This window comes from Anabrus simplex, chromosome 1, assembly GCF_040414725.1.
Source record: "Anabrus simplex isolate iqAnaSimp1 chromosome 1, ASM4041472v1, whole genome shotgun sequence".
NCBI classification, from domain to species: Eukaryota; Metazoa; Arthropoda; class Insecta; order Orthoptera; family Tettigoniidae; genus Anabrus; species Anabrus simplex.
In genome coordinates, this window is record NC_090265.1 from 1158191733 (window position 1) to 1158218116 (window position 26384).

The 26384-nt window shown below is 38.6% G+C and overlaps 1 protein-coding gene across 1 annotated transcript in view; it reads right to left on the reverse strand.

The window, feature by feature from the left end:
* Nucleotides 1-26384, reverse strand: part of LOC136877025 (xaa-Pro aminopeptidase 1) — a 279859-nt gene that overhangs the window by 74217 nt on the left and 179258 nt on the right. Inside the window, exon 7 of the mRNA XM_067150827.2 lies at nt 1456-1717. Coding sequence (XP_067006928.2) covers nt 1456-1717 — 262 coding nt within the window. The remainder of the gene's footprint in view (nt 1-1455; nt 1718-26384) is intronic.

A 26384-nucleotide genomic window follows, 5' to 3' on the forward strand; every position in this document is an offset into this window, starting at 1 on the left:
AACCCATCCAACTCCTGACCACGCCCAGTGTTGCTTAACTTCGGAGATCTCACGGGATCCGGTGTTTCAACACGGCTACGGCCGTTGGCATTTTCCACTAAACAGCTGAAATATGATGGTCATCATTATATTGTTCTTGTAACCTGTATCTGGTGCCAATATCAGCCTTTCAGACGTTCTCGTTTTCTCAGTATCATAGAATATGAAAGATCTTACGGTTGGGTGTAGTTCAAACTCACGTCTATATGGAACTGTGCACATCAACATGGCAAATATGGCACAATCAATTCTCTGTAAGAAAATAATTTTTCTTTTAAAAGTACCAAAAATCATGGTCCTGAGAAGTTTGCTGTATTTTTAATGTAAATGGGAGGTAAGAATGTACATATCTGGTGCCAATTTCAACTGTTGAAATATTGTTCTTTTCTCAATAATAATAATAATAATAATAATAATAATAATAATAATAATAATAATAATAATAATAATAATAATCGATTTGGTCATGTGGTTTGGGCCGCACAGCTGTGAGCTTGCATTCGGGAGACAGTGGGTTCAAACCCCTCCCTCAGAAGGCCTGAAGTTGGTTTTCTGTGGTTTCCTATTTTTACACCAGGCAAATGCTGGGGCTGTACCTTAATTAAGGCTATGGTCACTTCCTTTCCATTCCTATCTCTTTCCTATCCTATCATCGCCATAAGACCTATCTGTGTTGGTGCAATGTAAAGAAAATTGTAAAAATAATAATAACTTAAGGGCCAATAACCTAGATTTTAGACCTCTTGAAACAACAATGATCATTACCATCCTATACATACAGAGATCTACTGTTCAGGATTCAGTCTACAAGCCTCTCTCAATGAAATATGTGCCTTCACAATCCTCTATTTGCAACTGGATCTGTGGTCTTTGCCATTAGATTATTAAAAACTGAGTATAATCGTTGTAATCTTGGTCTCCCTTTGCTTCTCTTCCCCTCTTTATCTGAACCTGTTATTCTCCTAGTTAACCCCTATAGTTCTTCCAATTGTCTCACAAGTCGCCACCACCAACTACCAAAGCTGGATAATACACACAGCTTTATACACCAAGTTTATGCCTATTATAGCCTTATCTTCTAATTCAACTACTTCCATGTCTATTACTTCCAACTTAAGTCTTTAAACCTGATCCTGGATTAGTGGACAAAGTTTGGCTGACATATATTGAGCAGTTTGCCTGAATTGGATAAATATTCCAAAGAAATACCAAGAAATTGATGTATGGAGAGCAGACCCCTTAAACTTTTCTCAAAACATTCTTTATTGACTTAATGGATATTGCATACTGTATCTCCTTAAACAGAGATAATTCAGTCAATGAAAAAAGAAATGTTTGACCCTAAGATTGTTCAATATCCTTTATTAATTTGAAGTATGCAATAATGTGTGTTATGTTTGATATGCATATACTTACTTGACAGTCTTTGCACTGTCAATATCATGGATGTTGAGATGATCCTTAATTGGTTTTGTAATCTTGTATTTTGGTAAATATAAAGTTGCATAGGAATGGCCTATAATAAGATAGGACCTAAACACTGGTGTGTAAGGCACATCTTCTCCCCTCAAGTTTAGTGCCCAGGCTATTTCATCAAGGGCTGTCACCACCAATACATCTGCATCCTGCTCACTCATGACGGAGCGGACAGTGGTAAGCTTATCTTGCCAGCTTACTCCTGAAAAGTGGAGATAAAATTAATAACATCCAGAATATTAACAAATTGTAATAAAATCAAATTAATCTCCTAGTTATGACAAAATGTTTTCATGGTAAACATAAATCATTATTCTAACTTGCTGCACTTTCAGCCAGTTTGTGATTAATCCTAAGAAGTCTAACATGACTTACAAGACATAATTAAATGAAAACTTTCTGGGCCCCATGCTCTTTTCATTGTGTTCACTGAGCTATCATAGGAGGGGCTACTATATATCAGAATTTTCCAGCAGTAGTTGGCATTATGGCATGCATTGTTTGACTGTATGGGCAATGAGAAAATATGGTAGCAAAACTGAACCTATCAAAACAGGATCAATGTGTTATTGTTCAATTTTTGACAGTCAAAGGCTGTCAACTGAGTGAAACTCAATACTGCATGACTGCTATGTATAGTTATAAATGTCTGTCAAAGATTACAGTGAAGAATTGGGCACACATGTTTTATGCAGGATGTCAGCTACACCCTTTGCTGACACAATGGTGGTTGGAACCATCCAGCAAAGCCACCACTAGGTAATATATGGATATCAGCTCTCCAAAATCCAAGAAATTCAAGGCATAACCTTCTGTTGGTGCAGTGATGATGGCCCTTTTAAAAAAAAAAAAAAAAAAAAAAAAAAAAAAAAAAAAAAAAAAAAAAAAAAACTGTAAAGGGCAGCTATTGATGGAATTTAAAGAGTGTGGCACCACAGTAAATGCTCAGCACTACAATCAGACACTGGACAATTTGTATCAAGCCATCAGGAGGAAGTGTCTTGGCATGCTGTTGCCTGATGTAATTATTCTTCATCACAATGTGCATCCACATGTTGCAAAGGTCATGCAAGAGGTGTTACTATAGAAACAATGGGAGGTTCTTCTTTTACAGCTTCTTCTCTAGAGATCATGGTCATTTCTGAAAGCAGTTGACTTTTCCTGTATTGACAGTAAACACTTTCATGTCTACTGCAACAAAAAAAAAAAGGTATGTTCAGTTCATTCACACAGGTTGTTTGCTTTCCTTTAGCATGACTGCCAAAAATATTTTTAGTATTAATAGCTATTGCAAATCCTTTTTCTAGACCCCCATTCCTTATCTCAGTGCTCTGAATAATGGAAAAGAAGTTTAAAAAGAAAGTGCACAGTCGTGATCGAGAAAGTGGAGAGAGCGGATGTGCTGAGTACAGTGCTGAATATGGGCAATTCACTACTGCAGTACAGGGCAGCTATTTCAATTTTTAATTTCGTGTGGCTATTTCTAGCCGAGTGCAGCCCTTGTGAGGCAGACCCTCCAATAAGGGTGGGCGGCATCTGCCATGTGTAGGTAACTGCGTGTTATTGTGGTGGAGGATAGTATTTTGTATGGTGTGTGAGTTGCAGGGATGTTAGTGTTGGGGACAGCACAAACACCCAGCCCCCGGGCCATTGGAATTAACCAATGAAGGTTAAAATCCCCGACCCGGCCGGGAATCGAACCCAGGACCCTCTGAACAGAAGGCCAGTACGCTGACCATTCAGCCAACGAGTCAGGGCAGCTATAGGAAGGTGGAATGGAGGAGTGAAATGTGAAAAAGTGGGAGGAGAGATGAAAAATGGGCAGCAAATGGGTGTATTGGTAACCTTGTTGGTAGCCGCAGTGATAGCAATCTTATTGGAAATTAGTGGAGTTGAGCTAAACCTGGGGCCTGGACCAGTTGGTGCAATTGGATGGGAAGAATTCAAAATGATTAAGGAACTGATCAAAGAAGTATGTCAGGATGAGCAAACAAGAGACCTAATTAGAGAACAAGCCAAGGAAATAAATAAGGAAATACAAGCGTTAAAACAGTGTGTTAAAGAGGAGATGAAGGTGATAAAAGAGAGAGTGGCTCATAACACGGAGGAAGTAGAATGACTGAAGACCAAAGTCAGGGATTTAGATGAGGAACTGAGTCAAGAGTGGTCTGAAAACAGGAATAACCACCGGGCTCGATAGCTGCAGTTGCTTAAGTGTGGCCAGTATCCAGTATTTGGGAGATAGTGGGTTCGAACCCCACTGTCGGCAGCCCTGAAGATGGATTTCCATGGTTTCCCATTTTCACACCAGGCAAATGCTGGGGCTGTACCTTAATTAAGGCCAGAGATGCTTCCTTCCCATTCCTAGCCCTTTCCTGTCCCATCGTCACCGTAAGACCTATGTGTCAGTGTGACGTAAAGCAAAAAAACAGGAATAACCAAGAGCATAGGAGGGAAAACCTTTTTATTTATGGTGTGCTGGAAGGAGACAACGAAAGCAAGGTGGAAATAGTATTTAAAGTGGTAGAAGTAATAAAAAGTAAAATGAAGATAAACTTTAGTGAGGTGGACATAGATGATGTATATTGAGTGGGGAAAGTGAAAGGTAGGAGACCAATCAAGGTTAAGTTGAGTGGGAAAAGTGAAAGGTAGGAGACAAATCAAGGTTAAGTTAATATCAACCCTAACGGCAGAAATAGTGCTGAGGAATACCAGCAACTTAAAAGGTGAGAAAATTTGGGTGAGAAGGGACATGGACAATGGCATCTTCAAGGAACAAAACATTTTACGCAGGCACCTAGGCAGAAAAAGATTTCAAGGCTTTAAGGCCTACATTAAAGGGCAGCGTTTGATCATTGCAGACGGTCGCTGGTGGCGCATGTGGACACCAGCTCAGCTACAGGAAATAGACGAAAAACACCAACATCAGCAAAGTGTAACGTGTGAGGAAGGAGCAGAAGTGAGCAAGGCAACGCTGATGGAAGTCAGTGATGATGTAGGTGGAAGTGATACGGCAGAAGGAAGAGGAGCGGATACAGGAGCTGCAGTGGTGTATCCTGGGATCAAGGCATGGGCTACCACTAGACTTAGGTTACCCCTTTTCGATGGTTGGTTTAGTGAACGTCAAGCTTGAAGCGTTTTGAGCTGCAGCCAACGGCGAAGTCTGCTGTGTTGTCAAGGCTGCTTCACAAGCTACTTCCCTGGCCTCTGCTACTGCCAATGCTCAACCCCTGATCAGTGGAGATGGTACCCTAAGGTTTAGCAAATCAAAGTCTGGCTTTGCAGCTAAATGGATAGAATGCTTGCCTTTAGTCCGATGGTCACAGTTCAGTTTTTCAGAATCAACCCCCTCATACTGTTAATTCCCCTGGCTTGGGGACTGGGTGTTTATGACGTCTTTGCCATTCATTTTATCCTCATTAGGTCACCACCAAGCCTATACAGATGCCATGCCCCATCATCATCATCATCATCATCATCATCATCATCATCATCATCATCATCATCATCATCATCATCATCATCAAAATTAAAGTAGGCTGGCTATACTGCAGAGTAAGAAGGTGGGCCGTAGTTCCTCGGTGCTTTAGATGTCTTACATATGGGCATCAAGTACGAAACTGTAAAGGAGTGGACAGAAGTAAACTCTGCTTTAAGTGCGGGGAAGCTGGTCACAAGGCAGTAGGATGCAAAACGAATCCATGATGCATAATTTGCACAGATATGGGCGTTGAAGAGTCAAAACGACATCATGCTTTTGGCTCAGGCAAGTGTATTGTGTTTCGTGAAGCGCTAGAAAGGCCAAAAAGCAGTGGTGAATGGTACAGATCCTTCAAGCCAATATACACAGGAGTCGAACTGCCAATGATCTATTGACACAGATGATCTATGAGATAGGAACAGACATCTTGATTCTTAGTGAACAATATCAAGACAGAGATCAACCAGGCTGGTTTTCAGACAATCTAGGGACAGCTGCGATATGGGTATCAGACCTTGGAAAATATTCAGTTATAAATCAAGGATGCGGGGATGGGTTTGTCTGGGTCCAAGTTGAGAAGGTAATTTTTGTCTGCTGTTATTTTACCCCAAATGAGGCTATTTATGACTTCCAGGTAAAACTAGATGGGCTTGAAGATATTCTGCAAGGGATGAACACTAACCTAGTAGTTGCTGGTAATTTTAATGCTCAAGCAGTTGAATGGAACATGCCTCAAACAGATTCTAGAGGGTGGCGTACAACGGAGATGCCGCCAGATTGGGATTAATGGTTATCAATGTTGGTAATGTGACAACTTTTCAGCGACCAGGATGTCAGGGAACTATACCAGATGTAACCTTTACTTCTGAAGACATTGCATCTAGGATAACTGAATGGCGAGTAATTGAAGAATATACTGGAAGCGATCATCAGTATATCACTTTTCGTGTACTTCAAGGGACTCCGCATCTAAGGATTACCACACGCAAGCCAGAAAGATGGAACATAGCCACTATGGATAGAGAAAAATTTCATGAAGTAATACAGAATGGAATGGACTGTATGACGGATACATCTCACGGAGACAAAAGAAGCATAATTGCTAATAAATGCGTGGAACACACCATGAGACTCCTTCAGCAAGCATGTGATGCATCAATGACCATAATCAAACAATGGAGAGGCAAGCGTCCAGCATATTGGTGGAATGAAGAAATTGCTGAGCTGAGAAAACAATGCCTGCGATTCAGACGAAGGACACAAAGAACATGACATAACGATGAAACTCTCTCAGTAGTGTATAAGACTATGAAGAAAAGACTGCAAAATACAATTAAAAAGAGTAAAGCTGACAAGTGGTGGGAAATGTCTAAGGAAGTGGATGAAAATCCATGAGGATTAGGGTATAAAATCGTTATGAAGAAATTCAGGATGCTACCGAGCCCTATAATGGATCCACGCACCATGGAAGAAATAGTACACACACTATTCCTTGATCATGCAGAGAGGATTGATGTGAGGCCGAGAAAGAACTAGATAATGTACCAGCTTTTACAACTGAAGAATTGATAACAGCAATTAATTCCCTAAGAAATAAGAAAGCCCCTGGACCAGATGGTATTCCAACAGAAGTACTAAAGGTGGCAGTTGAATTATGTCCTCAACTGCTGTTGAGAATGTATAATCATTTAAATCTAAGAATTTCATTTTTGTCCGTATTGAACTGAGAATGGAAGATAGGAAACTTAAAAGGGTCCACATTTTCAATACAAATAAATGTTATAGTTTATTTACAACATATATTTACACTTGGAACTAGTTTCGACACTGTTTGGCGTCATCTTCAGCCAAAATGTGGGAAATAGGCTAGCATGTAGACATTTATATTACACAAGGTGTTACATCAGTGTGAATAAATGAGGGAACATGAAGACGCAAAGTACAATGTCAGTTTCAAAGTGGTCATGAAAGGTGAGTCAAAATTGTATAAACATGAGATAACATAATCACTTAAACAATAAACATATAAACATATAAACTGTAACAAAACCATGCGTAGAAACCATGCGTAGAAACCATGCGTAGAAACCATGCGTAGAAACCATGCGTAGCATGGTTTTGTTACAGTTTATATGTTTATATGTTTATTGTTTAAGTGATTATGTTATCTCATGTTTATACAATTTTGACTCACCTTTCATGACCACTTTGAAACTGACAATGTACTTTGCGTCTTCATGTTCCCTCATTTATTCACACTGATGTAACACTTTGTGTAATATAAATGTCTACATGCTAGCCTATTTCCCACATTTTGGCTGAAGATGACGCCAAACAGCGTCGAAACTAGTTCCAAGTGTAAATATATGTTGTAAATAAACTATAACATTTATTTGTATTGAAAATGTGGACCCTTTTAAGTTTCCTATCTTCCAATGTATAATCATTGTTTGAAAGCGGGAATTTTTAGCTTTTGTTGGAAGATAGCTAGATTAGTTCTGATCAGTAAAGGGAAAACTGGGGATTACAGACCTCTATGTATGCTGGACACTGCCGGGAAAGGTTTAGAGAAGCTACTACAGCCGAAAATACTAGCAGCAGTCCGATTAGCTGGTGACCTATCTGACCAACAACATGGATTTCGCAGAGGTCACTCAACGCTAGATGCTGAGAAGGAAGTGGTGAAGACAGCAGAACGAGCCCAAATGGGTAATCATTACTCTAGAAAGCTGACGCTTCTTGTGACTCTAGATGTTAAAAAAGCTTTCAACTTGGCAAGATGGAGTGATATTTAGGAAGCTCTACAAGAAACTTTCAAGCTACCAGAATATCTCATGTATATACTGCGAGACTATTTGAAAGACTGTACATTGTTATACGACATGGAAGATGGTCAGATAAGAAAACGCCTCACACTGGTGCAGTGCAGGGCTCAATTCTTGGACCACACCTCTGGAATATCATGTATGATGGTTTGTTACGGCTGGAGATGCCAGAAGATGTAAAACTTGTGGGTTATCCTGATGATGTGGCTGCTGTGATAGTAACCCGTAATCTAGAGCTGGCTCAATTTAAATTGAATTAGGTGATGTGACGTATTAAAGAATGGATGATAAATCACAAGTTAGAACTCACAGATCATAAAATGGAAATTGTCATCCTGACGAGGAAAAGGATTAATAATACTGTACCGATGCAGATTGGGCAGATAACCATCGAAACGACTAGGAGCACAAAATATCTTGGTGTAACGCTTGATACTAAGCTTACATATTGGGACCACATCCAACGGGTAACAGATAAGGCAGCGAAAACCATGACTGCACTGAGTAGACTCATGAGAAATATCAAGGGGCCGAAATCTGGTAGAAGGCGGCTTCTCATGTCGACTGTCCAATCGATACTGTTATATGGTTCGGAAATTTGGGCTGAATCATTAAAAATTGTGAAATATCGGACAAGAATTGCGGCTGTACAACGGAGAGCAGCTTTACGAATTGCTTGCGCATATCGTACAGTATCAGAACCTGCGATTCTAGTAATAGCAGCAGTAGCTTCTATTGACTTGTTAGCTTTCGAAAGACAAGAAATTTGGCTCACACAAGAAGAGCTAAAAAGGAAAAAGGCAAAGGCTTTGGCTCTTAGTCGCAGAATGCAATGATGGCAAACAAGATGGGAAGGTGATTCTAGGGGGAGATGGACAAAAAGACTGATACCTTCTCTGGGTGTATGGGTTGGCCGAAATCATGGTGAAGTGAACTACTATCTCACACAGTTCTTGACAGGTCATGGATACTTCCAAAAATTTCTTCATAGACTAGGGCTAGCAACTAGTCCGGTGTGCATATACTGTGGTGATATTGATGACGTATTACATACTTTCTTTGTGTGTGTTCATTGGCTGCCACAAAGAAGATGCTTAGAAGTTATGCAGGGAGAATTGACGCCAGAAGGGATCATGTCAGTAATGCTACGAAGTCAAGAATCTTGGGACCAGGTGGCAGTCTACGTAGAAAATATTCTGCGTCAGAAGAAGAAGGACGTGGATGATTACGACAGACAGTAAAGCAGAAGAAGGAAGATGAAGCACAAGATGCATTAAGCACAACATCCGTCCTGAAGTAATGCGAGAGCGGTTTCCAGGGCGGAGATAAACGTCGTGGGAAAAGAGAGTGAGGTTTTTAGTGGGTAAGAATCTCCACACACTTGTTGAGTGTGGACCCTCACAAGCGTCTTATCAAAGATTTTCTACACTCCCTCGCAAAAAAATTATTATTATTATTATTATTATTATTATTATTATTATTATTATTATTATTATTATTATTATTATTATTATTATTATTATTATTAAATAAAATGTTGAATTTGACAGCGGTTGTACCCATCTTTCACTGGTTAATTAGCTTCCTCGGGAGATCAGTGGTGGTGTTTGACCCATGATCACAGGTTCGATTCCAACCAACAAAAGAGAACACTAAACCTGAAAGATGGCATTTCATTTTAGCAGATCTACCAATAAAAAGAAAAACTATATTGCTCCTATAACAGCAGCCCTGCAGTGTCATCCTACAAGGATGTAGAAGTAGGCGGGAGTGAAACAGCAAGTCGCGTGGAGCGAGTAGAGGGGAGAGGGACAAAAGTCTGGGCTTCAATATCAGTCTCCGATGCCTTGCTCTCAGAAATACGTGCGACGTTTTTCTCACTGCTTTCATGTTTTCTAAATGGAACAATGTGTCAGATGATTACATTATAATGTGCTTTAGACTTCCATCATTCTCAATTGAGGTTTGGGTTTCACCGATGACCTTGGTAGCCCTCAGTATATGCCACTTGAGGAGCCGACCAGTCAGCGGCGCACGCGGGAGTGGAGGGCAATGCACTGGAAGACAGCCCTATCAAGCAACACCCAGTGGTCAGCAAGGGGATTGAAGAAAGAAGACGAGAGACAATGGTAAAGGGTAAAAACTTAAGTCTAAAAGATTTATGGGCAAAGAGAAATTAGACTGATAAGGGGGGAAAGAGAATAAGGCAGAAATAGAACAAATGGAAAGATCTAGAATGTCCAAAAATAAGTCAGGGAATTTATAATATAAAAGTAAAATATAACTAGAGTTAAAGGTATCATGTGTTAATATCGAAGGAATATGGAACAAAATAGGTAACGAAGACTTTAAAGAGCTACTGGAAGAAATGGATATTCTTGGACTTGTAGAAACTTGTGCTGATTACAAGAAAGACTTAAAGATAGAAAGCTGTATTGTATGGAGTCAATATGGATCAAGGATATCCAATAGAGGAAGAATATCAGGAGGAATTTCAGTGGTAATCAAAAACAACTTAAAAGATAGGATACAGCTCTTAGAATCTGAGTTTAAGGAATTAATCTGGATAAGAATATTAGATAGGGTCAATTGGAGGAATGAAACATGTATAGCTTTTATATATAATCCACCTTTGAGCTCCCCATTTTCATACAATGAGTTTTTTGAGAATTTAGCGACAGAAATTAGACGAATGAGAAGTACGTATGATCAGGCAAGCATTATTATTATGGGTGATCGTAATGCGAGGATAGGGGACAAGAAGCCAGTTTATAGTCAACATGAGGATGAGGTATTAGTAGTTAATAGAAACAGCCAGGATAAATAATGTAACAGAAATGGAGAAAAACTACTAGAATTATGCGCAGTAGAGGAGCTTTATATATTGAATGAATGGTGGTTCGGAGATGAGCAGGGAAAACTAATCTTTAAAGTAGAAAATTGGGGCAGTACAATTGACCTAGTTGTATGCTGTAGGGATAGTTTGCAAGTTATCAAAGAGATATGCGTTAGGGATTGGGCGGAGGCAAACCATATGCCAGAATCTATAAAACTAATAATTCAAGATATAAGAGTGCAGGAGATAGTTTACGATAGCGTAAAGGAGAGGAAAATACCCAGGTATCATTGGAGAGAAGAATTAGGGAATGAATTTAGAGAGTACTTCAATGGAGAGAATTTTGAGATCTGGAAAATAGGTATTGAGAAAGTGATAGAAGAGAATAGAGTTGAAGAAGCCCTTACCAGGATAGAAAATGTAATTGGAATGGCAGGAATATGTATGAGGCAAAATCCAGGTGCAGATAAAATGCGGATGGTATAATACAGAATGTGCAAAGAAAAAGTCACTGGTTATGAAGGCACTTAGGAGATACAGGGAGGATGGTGCTCAAGTAGCTAGAAACAAATTTTGTAGAAAAAGGAAAGAATACAGAGAATTGTTAAGAAAGACAAAGTCAGAATGGCAACAAAAGATGACTGCAGACATAAATAAAAAGTGTAAGGAAAATGACAGTAGGAAAGTATGGGATAAAATAAATCAGATGACCAAGAAGAAATCAGGTTCAGGGGGGACCAATATAAGTCATAGTACATGGGTCCAGTATTTCTAGAAATTTTTGAATAAAGAAGACAAATGCAGAGCTCATCATGAGGGGATTATTGTCTCGGGGAGCTTGAGTGTCATTCTGCCTGAATTAGATGAGGCTATTTCGACTCAGGAAATAAGGAAGCTGTTGCAAGGAGCTAAAAAGGGAAAATCAGGAGCTATTTCGGGTATCACATATGAATTTTGGAAAGAGGTGAGGAAGAGAAACGGCACGTGGGAAATTTTGACAAGGATATTCAATAACATCTCTGAGAAAGGGGTATTCCCAAAAGCTTGGAAAGAGGGGATAATATGCTCTATATACAAAAAAAAAAGGGGATAGATTAAATCCTGGAAACTATAGTGGAATTATAGACTAAGAAACTGGGCGGAGAGACCTTCAATCCTGTCAAGATTTCAAAGTGGATTCTGAAGAGGGAGAAGAACACTAGATAATGTTTTTATAGTGAGAACTCTTATTGACAAATATGTAAAGAAAAAAAGAGGTAAGCTCTATATAACATCAATAGATTTAGAAAAAGCATCTGATACTGTGAACAGGGGGGCAGTTGTTACTAGATTGAGACAAGTTGGAGTGTCATCTAAAATGATAAGAGCTATAGAAAAGATGTATGCTGAAGTAAAGTGTACTGTGAGAGTGGAAGAAGGTGTAGTAGTAGGAGAGATTATCTCCAAAATGGGTCTGAAACAGGGGTGTAAATTGTCACCGATTTTATTCCTATTGTTCATTAACGATATACTAGAATTTGAAGTCGAGGAAAGATTAGCACTGCCATGTTTAGAAAATCAGGATATTCCTGGTCTTGTCTTCACTGACGACATACTTCTGTTCACACTAACGCCAGTTGCAATGCAAAAAAGTATTGATGGCATCGAGAAGTACAGAAGACTTTTTTTTTTTTTTTTTGCTAGTTGCTTTACGTCGCACCGACACAGATAGGTCTTATGGCGACGATGGGACAGGGAAGGGCTAGGAGTGGTAAGGAAGCGGCGAAAGTAATACATGATAAATTAACCAAAAGAGAATACAGGGGATTTATATGGTGGCTGATGGGAGTTTATAAAAATAAGGCTTTCATAGAAGTGGCAAATACATGTTTATTGTGTGAGAAGGCATTAGGAAATGCAGATTTCTTGAGACAGTGTGAAAGTATAAGAGCATTATGGGTTAAATACTTGGAAGCGGAAGAGGTAAATAAGATGGAAAAAGAAAGTGGCAGAGAGATTATGTGAGTTTTTGGTTTATGTCTTTCCTACCAATGCTTAAAAAAAAGAGTGACTGAATGGGTGGCTATATTTCTAGAAAATATAACTTGGAGAATTAGAGTAGGCGAAGCTTTATCTGACCATGTAATAATTAAGAGGGGAATTCCTCAAGGCAGTATTATTGGACCTTTATGTTTTCTTATATATATCAATGATATGTGTAAAGAAGTGGAATCAGAGATAAGGCTGCTTGCAGATGATGTTATTTTGTACAGAGTAATAAATAAGTTACAAGATTGTGAGCGGTTGCAAGGTGACCTTGATAGTGTTGTGAGTTGGACGGTGGGCAATGGTATGATGATAAACTGGGTTAAAAGTCAGGTTGTGAGTTTCACAAATAGGAAAAGTCCTCTCAGTTTTAATTACTATGCTGATGGAGTAAAAGTTCCTTTCGGGGATCATTGTAAGTACCTAGGTGTTAATATAAGAAAAGACCTTCATTGGGGTAATCACATAAATATGATTGTTAATAAAGGGTACAGATCTCTGTACATGGTTATGAGGGTATTTAGGGGTTGTAGTAAGGATGTAAAGGAGAGGGCATATAAGTCTCTGATAAGAGTATGGTTCCAGTGTATGGGACCCTCACCAGGATTACTTGATTCAAGAACTGGAAAAATCCAAAGAAAAGCAGCTCGATTTGTTCTGGGTGATTTCCGACAAAAGAGTAGCATTACAAAAATGTTGCAAAGTTTGGGCTGGGAAGACTTGGGAGAAAGGAGACGAGCTGCTCGATTAAGTGGTATGTTCCGAGCTGACAGTAGAGAGATTGCGTGGGAGGACATCAGTAGACAAATAAGTTTGAGTGGTGCCTTTAAAAGTAGGAAAGATCACAATATGAAGATAAAGTTGGAATTCAAGAGGACAAATTGGGGCAAATATTCGTTTATAGGAAGGGGAGTTAGGGATTGGAATAACTTACCAAGGGAAATGTTCAATAATTTTCCAATTTCTTTGCAATCATTTAAGAAAAGGCTAGGTAAACAACAGATAGGGAATCTACCACCTGGGCGACTGCCCTAAATGCAGAACATTGATTGATTGATTGATTGATTGATTGATTGATTGATTGATTGATTGATTGATTGATTGATTGATAAATGCAACACTAATTTCAGACACACTTAGTGCAGAATTAGTTCGCTCTCAAGAACATCTCTATGTTGCTTCATATGTTGCAATCATCATCTTAATAAACTTTTATTATCCATGTTGGCATTTGCTAAAACATCTCTGTTAGAAGCACTCCATAAACAATGTTGAAAATTCTCATAAAACCTTCATTTGCTGTGTATCTTCAAGATGGTTGTGGAATATTAACCTTTTCACTCTGGCAAAGTGAGAGTGGATGCACGTGCAAAGCTCCCCATCTTTCTTTTAGATCTGTAGTGTTGGACACAACATTGACAGATTTAAATCCTGCCTGTCTTCATTTTCTTCAAAGCCACTGCCCAGTATGAGAATAAGAGCTTCATCCATGGTACACAGTTGCTCATGAATGATGAAATATGGTACCACAATGTGTTGAAGCTACCTGAATAAGCACTAATACATTGGCAGTGAACAGCAATATTACACGGCAAATGCAAATGACGAGCGTGAAAGTCACTTGCACTCGCTGATTGTTCCTCATATCTTGTGCCTCTACTAGTAACTATAGACTCGCAACACAACCGCTAGATATTGTGACAGTTGAACTTCTCCAGCAGTCTACCATAAAAAACACAAAAAGGCAAACAGCACACAATTGCTACAGCAGTCCACCAGCTACCCGGCACAACTCTCCTCCGATTCCTACAGCAGTCCACTGGAGTGAAAATGTTAAAGGAGAACACAACGCAAAAATCAAGTTGCCTCAGAATCAAAGAGTGTATCGAACAGTGTTCAACTATATATTTGCTTTTGCTGTGCGCCGCTCCATAAGCCGGTGAACTAAGGAAACACGAGTAGCTGTGACGCCACTGCACTGTAAGCGCTGAACGAGCCATCCAGTTTATTATTGCAGTACGCACTCAGCCGCTCTTCCGTTTACTTGAAGTGTTGTTTATTATAATAGTGCGGTGACTGTTTGTCAAAATGCCTTCCTGTAGTGTGTACAGCTGTAACAACACAACGAGTAGAAACCGAAAGTGTAGAGAGAAAGAAATACATTTCCATAGGTTTCCAAATCGAAGTAAGTCGCCTCGAAGGTTTAGCAGTTGGGTACAATTTTGCAAGAGGAAACACTTTTCTCCCGGTAAGGGAGCTACTGTGTGCTCAGTGCATTTCAAAAATACAGACTATGATGAAACACACCTTTTGAAAATGAAGGTGATGCCTACGGAAAGGCTGCAAGCTCCGAAATTGAAGCCAGGGTCTGTTCCTTCAATAAGATGTCTGGCGTCGACAGATGGAGATACTTCTCAGGCAGCAATGCTAATTCATATGGAAGCCACTTCACAAAATACACTGTGGGAGTACTCGTCAGAAACTAAAAAGAGCAGGACCGAAAGGTATGAGGCTAAAAGATGAAGGGAGTTTGTTGACACAGTATTAAACGAAAGTGATAACGATAATGATGTGCACGACATTCAGAATGATATGAGAGAAAATATTTCACCAGACAGACACGAATGTAGTATAGAAATATAGTGTGAGTTAGGAAGTGAAATAGCTAGAAAATACTTCGACGTTGCAACTTCCGGCACAGCCTTGAACAGTGACGTAATGGGAGAACAGTCGAATGACAGTTTCTATGAAGCAGATGAAAGTGACAGTGAAAGTTATATTAGTGATACTGATAATGAACACACTCAGAACGATGTACATATTACAGGTTCATATTTCTTTGTAGCGGGGACAAGTTTGCTCACACTCTTTGAAATTTGTTACATTTGTAAAAGTAAAGTGAAAAACATTTCACATTACATTAAAGGGACTATGTTGTGCGTAAAATCACTTTGTGATTGTGGTAATAAAGTCCGTTGGTATTCTGAACCTATGGAAGGAAAGAAACCGGAAGCAAATGTCCTAATATCATCAGCATTATTGTTGTCAGGCATTCTGTTTGAACCATTTCGGTCACTCTGCAATTCCATTAACTTACATATGATGTCACAAACTGTATATGATAGAATTATTCATAGAGTAACTAATGGAAGGTGCTTGGGATCAAGAAAGGACTAATGTTATTGATTGTTTGAAAAGCAGTGCCAAACACATTTGGTTAGCTGGAGATGGCCAGTATGATTCTCCCGGCTTTTCAGCCAAATATTTAGTGTATTCACTAATGGATATAAATACAGGCAGCATAGCTCATTTGCAACTTGTTCAGAGAGTGATGGTGAAAGGTGATCTTGAAAGGGCTGCATGTGAAATCGCAATGAGGAAGATTGCACAGGAAGAAAATTGTAATATAAAACTCTTCCTTTCCGATAGACACAAAGGAGTAAGGTATTTACTGAGAATGCAGTATCCTGATATTGAACATGAATTTGATGTTTGGCACATATCTAAAAGTCTAATGAAAAAGATGAAAGCTCTAGGTAAAAATCATTCAGAAGTTCAAGCGTGGAAGGCCAGTATAAATAATCATTTATGGTGGGCAGCACAAACATGTAATGGAAACAGTTTTGTGTTAATTGATAAATTTACGTCAATTTTGCACCACTTAAAAATGAGCATAAGTGGTTAGAAAACGGTGAATGGAAATCCTGTGAGCACGATACATTAACGGAGGAGGAAGAGAGAAAGAAAATGTGGATTAAAGGAAATTCAAGTTCATATGAAGCCTTGAAGAAAATAGTTTTAGACAAATCTTTTTTTAAAAGATGTGGAACATATAAAACACAGAAGCCTAGAAAGTTATCACAACCTTCGTTTGAAATATGCTCCTAAAAGAGTTCATTTCTTGTACAGAGGCTTAAAGCTTAGGTCAGTGATTACTGCATTGGACTATAATTGGAACATCAATAAATTGAAAGCTGGTATCAAAACTCAGTACTCAAAATCAACAGGAGCCTGGGTGATAAAACAGAAATATGAAGCGTCAAGCGATAGATGGAAGAAGGCAATAATGAACAAAATAAATCTCTTGCAAACTAACTATAGTAGAGCCTCACCTGAAGATCAAGCAATGGATCTATCACTGCCTAAAAACAACGCTCCAATACCTCAACCTTCCAATGACGACCTGATCAAGAAGCACTTCTCACGATTTCACTCGCAGCAATAAATGAGGTACCGTACTTCATGTCAAAATTATACATTATCTATATTTATCATACAAACAAGCTTAGGAAACTCTTACATAATTCTACTGTTTTAATTTCATTTTTTCATTTACAGCTTGAAGCCCACATAGGTGCCATCGGGTTCCGGAAATGTGTTCCTTATGGTGTTGTCAACACATGATGGTATGCCAACTCTGTTCTTTTTAACAATCGCAGTCCATGAATTTACCCACGAAGTGAACTGTTTGTAACAAATAAAATGCCAAGTTCTATTTGATGGATTTAAAGCTGTCAGTAAACGTTTCCTTGCCATATTCTTTGTTTTTAAGCTCATATTATGCCTTGTCATTGTCAGTACTTCACAGTCTAAAATAAGCCTTGTAAATGAGGGATTTCTTGTTATACACATAAATTTCTCAGATTTCACTGCTTTTACATTGTCTAATTCACAACAGCATACACTTTCTTCATCCGTATCCATGATGGTACACTCATTACATTTACACCAAATTCGCGTGCCGGCACGGCCTGTAGTGTTTAGCATATCCATGTCAAGATCGCTATCTGAATGGACATCAGCAAACGTCGTTTGTTCTGGCTCCTACTGATATGGACGAATTATATTTACATCCATTATAAATAAAAATAATCCCACTAACACTGGCAACAGAAGAACACGGCAGTAGCAGATGGAGTGCGGGAAAAGACTGCGCGAGGTTACTCCCAGCGTCAAGGCCACCAGGTAGACTCTACAGCGCAGTGACATCACGACCAGTTACTACTTCCGCACATAACTTGAGAATGGTTGGACATAGAGGCATCAGATTAATGGCATTGTTATTACATTCCCATAATACATCTTTAGCAATGAATAACGAAATACTTGTTTTTGTGTTGTGTTCTCCTTTAAGAACAGGAGTTAACTGGTATTATGATCAATCAGTCACCACTGATTTACATTTAGGTCTGTTGCCCAGGTGGCAACTTCCATATCAGTTGTTTACCTAGTCTTTTCTTAAATGATCTCAAAGAAGTTGGAACGTTACTGAACATCCCCCTTGGTAAATTATATCAGTCCCTCATTCCTCTTCCTGTAAATGAATATTTGCCCTAAATTGTCTACTTGAATTCCAACTTCATCTTCTTTATATTTCCTACTTTAAACTTATTCATCTACTAATATCATTCCACACCATCTCTCTGCTGAAAGCTCAGAACATACTACTTAGTCAAGCAGCTCCTCTCCTTACTCGCAAGTCTTGCCAGCTCAAAGTTTGCAATATTTTTGTAACACTAGTCTTTTGTCAGAACTCATCTAGAACAAACTGCACTGCTTCCCTCTGGATGATTTTCAATTCTTGAATCAATTAATCCTGATGAGAGTTGCACATTGATTCCTCTGGAGGTGGGGGTGGTAGAATACATCCATGTATTTCCTGCCTGTCATAAGAGGTGACCAAAAGGAGATTTTTATCCTTTGTTTACAACCTCATTTATGTGATTGCCCTAATTAAGATTTTTCGTTATATTGAGGCATAAGTACTTATAGTGATCCCCAGGAGGCATTTCCACACTACCAATATAGTAATTAAAACTGCAGGACTTTTCCTCTTGGTGAAAGTAACAACCTAGATTTTCACTCCATTTACTATTATACCATTGTTTGCTGTCCATCTCACAACAGTGTTGAGGTCTTTTTGTAATCACTCACTATTCTGTAACTTATTTATTACTCTGTACAGTATGACATCATCTGCAAAAAGCCTTCTGTGATTCCAGTTCTTTACTCATATCATTTATACACATCAGATAACACAAAGGTCCAATAACACTGCCCCGAAGGACCTCCCTCTTATTTGTTACAGGATCAGGATTCTCCTACTCTAATTCTCTGAGTTATATTTTCTAGAAATTTAGCCTCCCATTCAACCACTCTTTCATTTATTGTCGCAGCCACCAAGTTAGGCACGTCAGAGAAATTACGCTGTTGCCAAGGTTATGTAGCAACTGGCGAAGAAATATCTAACTGAGCACATCATTACATGTAATAAATATCATTTTTGGTCCGTATTGATGATATTAGATTGAAATAATAACAATAAGTTATTTATTAGACCACCTAATCAATACAAAATCGTCTTGGATGATTTACATAAATTTGTTAGCTAATAGTGGGACATGTTTCGCCTTCCCTGAAGGCATCATCAGCCATAGTCTTAACCTTAAATTAAAAATAAGCGTCTAAATGACATGTAGTAATGAAATGAATTTTAAAATCTTGAAGAGATTTGAAGTAAAATAACATTAAAAATAACAATGATGGTTTGAAAATACAATGTGATGAGATACAATAGTGGAAGTATTAACAAAATTAACATTAGAAGGCTGCTAAAATAAGTACAATGGATAAAACAACAGATTGTTATACAACAAGTAGTAAGATTGCATAAAAGTAAAGTTGATAGTCATGGCGGTTATAATTAGACGATGGCGAAAAATCTTATATAATCAAAGTAAAGAGGAGAGAATAAAAGTCAAAGTTAGTCGAGAGATCCGAAGTTCATCATGATCTTGAAGATAAAAGACGAAAGTCAGATGCATATGGTGAAGTTGTAGAACACGTTGAGGATATGAAGTTGATGAATAGAAGTTGAAGAACAGTTTCAAATAGGATCACTATGGACCATCTCAAAATTTGAAGTGATGTTCAAATGTTGTAAATTGTGAGTTTGTAGATATTCTAGTTGAAAAAGCATATAAAAGTGGAATCATTTGACGGTGACAAAGATAGCTTGTAATATTATGAGTTAGAAGTATTTGCAACAGTAGACTTCTTTCAGAGCACGAGGCAGGTTGTTCTCTCTCAAGCTCCTGATGTTACTTAATACAATGTTTTGAAACAATAATTATACTACAAGCTTCAGAAAAGACTCCTGATTTCAGTGGTATAACTATTTTCCATATAAACCACTTTAAATAATTATTAAAAATAAAATCTTGAACGAGTAAATTTAAATCCGTAGAATCATGTATTGAAAATTTCAGTAAGCGGCCAAATTTTTATTTCTTCAGCCAATAAAATTTAGTCTGGGGGAAAAATGTAAAAAATCGCCTGACTTACATTTTTTATCTGAAACATATTTCTGTGAGTCTTGTAGGTTTCCTGGATAATTGCCCGGAAAGCAATCATGTAAATGACACAGACGATGGCTTCTGACGTGAGTTTTTCTACGTCCTTTATTTTGAATGTCTTGTTCCTCTCTGCCACTTCTCTCTTGACTTGAGCCCAAATTATTTCAATTGGGTGGTACTGACAGTGGTAGGGTGGCAACCTTACTATCTCATGGCCCCAAGAGAGAGCTAATTTATCAAGCTTTCCTTGGAGATGAAAGTATTTTATGGTTGGGTGAATATTTCGCTTCATGAACACATCTCTGGACCAAACGAAAGCTAACATTATACATTGTTGCAGTCAATTCTTGGCTTTTCTTGAAGCTCACAGTCTGCAAAATATTTGAGTCGGCCACTAGCTTCTGCACGTATTGCAATACATTCACAATTACGGATTTTGTCTGGCTGGCTAAATCCTTCTTCTTTAGCCCTTCCAACCGACGACGCTTCAGAGGAGTTCCTTGTTAATTTCTTGCACTTACTTCGTCCTCTTAAGATAATAGACCCGAAGAAACACCAGGCTGAACAAATTCACTATCCATCTTTAACTGCACTTATGGTGCGAGCTCAAGAGCCGCATTACAGGGAACGACTTGGGTAAGGTGGACTGGAGCGGATGGGCTTCAACTAGACAGCACTGCACGATTAGCATTGCCAATCCGTGCTCGGAGGTAAGCGACTCTCGACCATCTGTCGCTTCGCCGTTCCCATATCTGACGACAGTGCAGTTTTCCTCACCCGCCTAATTTGGTGGCCGTGACAATAGTCCAATGGTCCTCATTTCTGTATGTAGTCTCCCCTGATCTACCCAACAAAAGCCTTGGATTGGGCAATAGTGATGTAGTCTATTTGACCTCCTGAATCTAAAATCCCTACTATATATTGCTAGAATCCTACAAGTAGAGCCTCATCTGAATAACCTTTCCTAAACTTGAACTGCCTTCTATCAAACCACTTAGTAATTTCACAAACAAGTCTAAAAATAATAAAAGAGTACTTTCCCAGAGCTTACATGCAACACATGTAAAGTTGACTGCCCTACAATTATCCACTTCATCTTTATCACACTTTTCTTTGTACACAAAAGCTACTATAGCAACTTTCCATTCATTTGGTATAGTTTTTTCAAACAAACAGCAATTATATAAGTACTTCAGATATGGTAGTATATTCCAGCCCAGTATATTTCTAAAACACATATCAATTACAGTTGCTTTTCTAGTTTTCAACTTCTGTATCTTTTTGTAAATATCTTTGTTATCATAGATAAAATAGAACACCAAATAGATAAGGAGTCTAGTGACCTCACTAATAATATCACCTTAGAGGAACTAGAAAAAGCCATAAACAAATCCAAAAATGGCAAGGCTACAGGTCCGGAGCAAGGAAGTAGGTTGTTGATTTTCTAAACAATTGCCTGCAGAGTAAACGGATACCTAAGGTATGAAGGAAGTCTCGAGTGATGGCTATTTTGAAACCAGGTAAGGATCAATTAGATCCTAAGAGCTACAGGCAAATATCATTACTTTGTCACCTGTATAAGATATTTGAGAGGATCCTACTTGAGCGCCTCACATCTAAAGTAGATCAACATCTTATTCCAGAACAGGCGGGCTTTAGATCCAGAAGGAACTGCACTTCACAGGTGCTCAATTTAACTCACCACACAGAGGCTGGGTTTGAAAGATGTAAAATCACAGGAATGCTATTCGTGGACCTTACAGCAGTGTACGACACAGTGCATCTTAGAACTTTGATCACCAAGCTCTATTTAACTTCACCAGAGACTATGGTTTCATGAAGATTGTTGAAACTCTCCTGCAGAATTGCCACTTCTTTGTTGAGTTTCAAGGAAAGTACAGTAGGTGGAGGGATCAACGGAATGGACTACCCCAGGGCAGTGTCCTCTCACCAATCCTCTTTAACATCTACACAAATGACCCGCCGAGGCCTTCCCTATACAAGAAGCTTCATTTATGCCGATGACCTGGCTTTAGTGATCAGTGCGACGACTTTCAAACCACTGAAATGCAGCTCTCAAATGCACTTAAGGAACTTTCAGTGTACTATCAGAAGAACCGGCTACTGCAAAACCCGACTAAGACCCAGGTGTGTGCATTTCATCTTCAAAATCAAGAAGCTACTAGACAGCTGTGCATGATGTGGGAGGGTAAGCAACTGAAGCATTGTTTTACACCAAGGTACCTGGGTGTCACTTTAGACCGGACCTTAACATACAAGAAACACTGTGTTAACTCTGGGCAGAAAGTCTCAGCCCGAAATAACATCCTCTGTAAACTTGGCTCAAGCAAATGGGGAGCCCATCCAACTTTGTTAAGAACCTCAGCTCTTGCTCTGAGTTTCCCTGCAGCTGAGTATGCATGTCCTGTCTGGTTCAGGTCAGCCCATACAAAGCGGGTGGATGCAGCCCTTAATGAAACATATAGAATAGTAACTGGGTGTCTGAAACCTACTCCCACTGACAAACTCTACTGCTTGGCTGGTATTTCTTCTCCAGACATTCGGTGAGAAGTTTTTGCAAGGCAAGAGCGGTCGAAGGTGGATCTCACAAGCAACCACCCGTTATTTGGACATCGACCTTCACCCAGAAGACTGAAGTCCAGGAAAAGTTTCCTCAATGTCTCCAAGGCTCTGGATAAACCAACAAGAACAGCACGTTGTGATATGTGGTGAGCAAAAATGGAGCATCTTTCTGATTGGATGGTGCCTTCTGAATCTCCACCCCCTAGTCATCATTTGGAATGGACAACCTGGAAGGCACTGAATCGTTTGAGGAGTGGAGTAGGTAAATCCAAGGATAACCTAAAAAAAATGGGGTTATCTGAAAGATCAGTCAGACTTCTGCGATTGTGGGGAGCAACAAACTACCTAACACCTGTATGACTGTCAGTCCTGCCCTGTTCGTTGTACACTTCAAGACTTGATTCAAGCCACTGAAGAGGGAATTTCTGTTGCCCATTTCTGGGAAGACATTGTGTGAAACATGTTTTGTGACATAAAATGTACTTTGTTTTGTTTGTATAAAATACCTTATTTATATTTTAAGTTTTTTCAACACTCTGACACGAAATAAATAAATACGTAAATTTCAGCACTTCACTAGTATTAGTCTCTTTCTTTACCTGGACATTATTCTTATATCTATCTATCTCTGTATACCAGTACTGCTGGCTAAATATTTCTACCTATAGTAAATCCTCTCAAGTACACTCCCCATGTTCATTAATGATTCCTGGAACCTATTTCAACCTCAAAGTACCTATACATAACTTACCCTTCTGCTTTTTCCTAAAATTCGTATGACTGCCCATTATGCTTGCCATTGTTATCCTTAGCTCACTTCTTTGCTAAATTCAATTTCCTTGTGACTTCCTTCAATCTCTCTTTACTTCCATACCCATTCCTAACTCTATTTCTTCCTAATATGCACTTCCTTCTTAATCTCTTTATTTCTCTGTTATAATGTAGTGGGTTTTTACCATTCTTTATCATCTTTAAAGGTACATACCATTTTAACACTCCTAAATAATCAGTTTAACCTGTCCCATAGGTTGATTACAATTTTTTTTACCATTTTCCAATGATCATAATTACTTTTTAAAAGCTTTTTCACCCCTGTCTTATCAACCATATGGTACAGCCTAATAGTCCTACTTTTACAACTTTAGTTTCCATCACATATTTAAACTATGACAAAGATAGCTTCATGATCACTTATACCACCTATCACTTCAATTTCCCTATAGATATCACGTGGTTTTATCAGCACCATGTCTAGAACATTCTTCCCTTTAGTTTGCTCCATCACTTTCTGATTCAGCTGTCATTTCCAGATTATTTACCATTTATGGGTCATGCTTCCTGTCATTCATATGACCTCTTGAGTTCTGATAAATTGAGATCACCCACTACAATTCCGTTCCTTTCTGTGTCGTTTCCCAAATAGCTGATTATCTTATCAAATACAGTAATTCAGTGTCAGAGTCACCCTTTCCAGGTCTGTACACCCCAAAAACATAAAGTTGCCTGATATCTTTAGAGATGAGCCTTACACCTAGAATTTCATGTTTCTCATCCTTTCCTTTTTTTTTTTTTTGTAGCATCTTTTTTCACCAGCCTGAATACTCTTCCTTCTATCGACACTGTCCTCTCTATGTTTACCCTCCAGTTCTGAGAGAAAATGTCCACATCCATACTATCACTTCTTAGCCATGATTCAACTCCTATTACAATATCTGGTAAATGTTTGTATACAATTACTTTTGCTCTACAGTTTAACAACTTTATGTCCTCCTTATTTGACTTCCAGCTCCCTGTCTGTTCTTCACCACTCCCTAGTCTACCTCATTTCCCTGAATGTACCTCCCTATAACCCTTCTATTTAAACCTCCTAACTTGTACATATACCTGCAGTTCAAGAGACTGCCATCTAAGCACAGATCTTTATCTCATACCCACCCATTATGATCTACAAATCTCACACGCAGTTTCCTATGTACCCACTCCATAGTCTCGTTTATACCCCTGATCACCTTCCAGTCAGTATCTCTCTTGCACAATATCCCACCACTAACCATCTCTGCTCCCTTAGACATCTCCCTCACTGTCATAACCATATCCCACATATCCTCAACAATAGTGATACCTATTCCTGCTTGTCCTATGTTGTTGATACCTTCTCCTTACTCTTCTCCTTCCCATCTACTTTCCTCAACATCTGCCTTAACCTAATACCTGGATAAAACTCTACTCTGGTTCTCTTTCCTTTGCACACTTTCCCCAAATATCTAACAATACAGTCCCCCATGACTGGAGCCTCACCCTACCCATCTTCACCTCATTACATTCCCTCCATTCATCTCCCTGATCTTCCGTGACAGCTGCAGTACCCACTTCCTTCTCCCTCCTCTCCCTGTCATGACCCTCTTCCACCTCCCTCTTTCTATCTTGTACTCTACATGTCCATTTCTTACCTCTCTCCTTCCTCTTACCATTCTCCTTCTCTGGTATAATTCCCTTTTCCTTATGTTCCCTTTGCTGTTCTGCCTGCAGTGACTCATACCGATTCCTCACTGTTACCTCTTGTGAACTCTCCCCCAGACTAGAGCATCTGACCTTCATTTTCCTTCCACTTAAGACATTATCCCACGGTCTTTCACAACTTCCCCTCACCTTCCTTTTTCCTTCTTCTTGTATACTAACTGTACCCTGTACATTGTTTGAGGGAGACCTACCTTCATTCCTGTCCTCCGTTCTCTCTCTTCCCTCATATTTCTTAATGCCTGCTCATATCCACAGTCCCTACATCTGCATTCCTCAGCCATTCTTTACTGAAATATGAAATATTATGAACATTTTACAAAAATGTGCTCGGTGAATTAAAAAAAAATATAAAAGGCAACAAATGATGTATGCTACACAAGGATTAAATGACAGTAAAGCGAGGAAATACTAACTAATAAAATAACTACCCTGGAGTAGGCCTACTACTCAGGCATATCCTAATTATAAAATAATAGGAATAACAGGGTAACTGAAACTATACAAAAATTGTTTAAACTGAATACATAGATGGATTATTATTATTATTATTATTATTATTATTATTATTATTATTATTATTATTATTATTATTATTATTATTATTATTATTATTAACCTACTATGCTCTAACAGAAATGAAAACTACCATTAAGTTAAATGGTTAGATATCAAAAGGATTACACACCAATACAGCAAGCAAGATACTACCTAATATAAATATATTATTATTATTATTATTATTATTATTATTATTATTATTATTATTATTATTATTATTATTATTATTATTATTATTATTATTATTATTATTATTTTCACTACATTTCTAAATAGCACTTACATGAATCCTAACTATAACTGGTTAACACTCGTGAATGGTTGGTGCCGGGCCCCGAGAATTTTTTTAAAAATGCACCTCAAGTTTTCTTGATTCCTGCCACAATCTCTTGATGAGATTATAAGCTTCAAATGGTGTAGTCATGGAATGGAATGGAATAGAATGGACAGGTACCAATATTTATGATCAATTATGTGCAGACTGGTTATCAGATGTACTGAGTGACAGTGCGTTGGGTATTTGTAACGATGTTAGTGATTCTAAAAGTGATTTTGGAACTTCTACATCAAATCTTGGACTACAATTTCATGTCTTGGAATACAACAGTGACTGATACAGCTGACAAAGATGTAAGCATAGGTAGTGTAGGTCCCTCTTCATAAAGGGTACTGCTTTAAAAGGCATG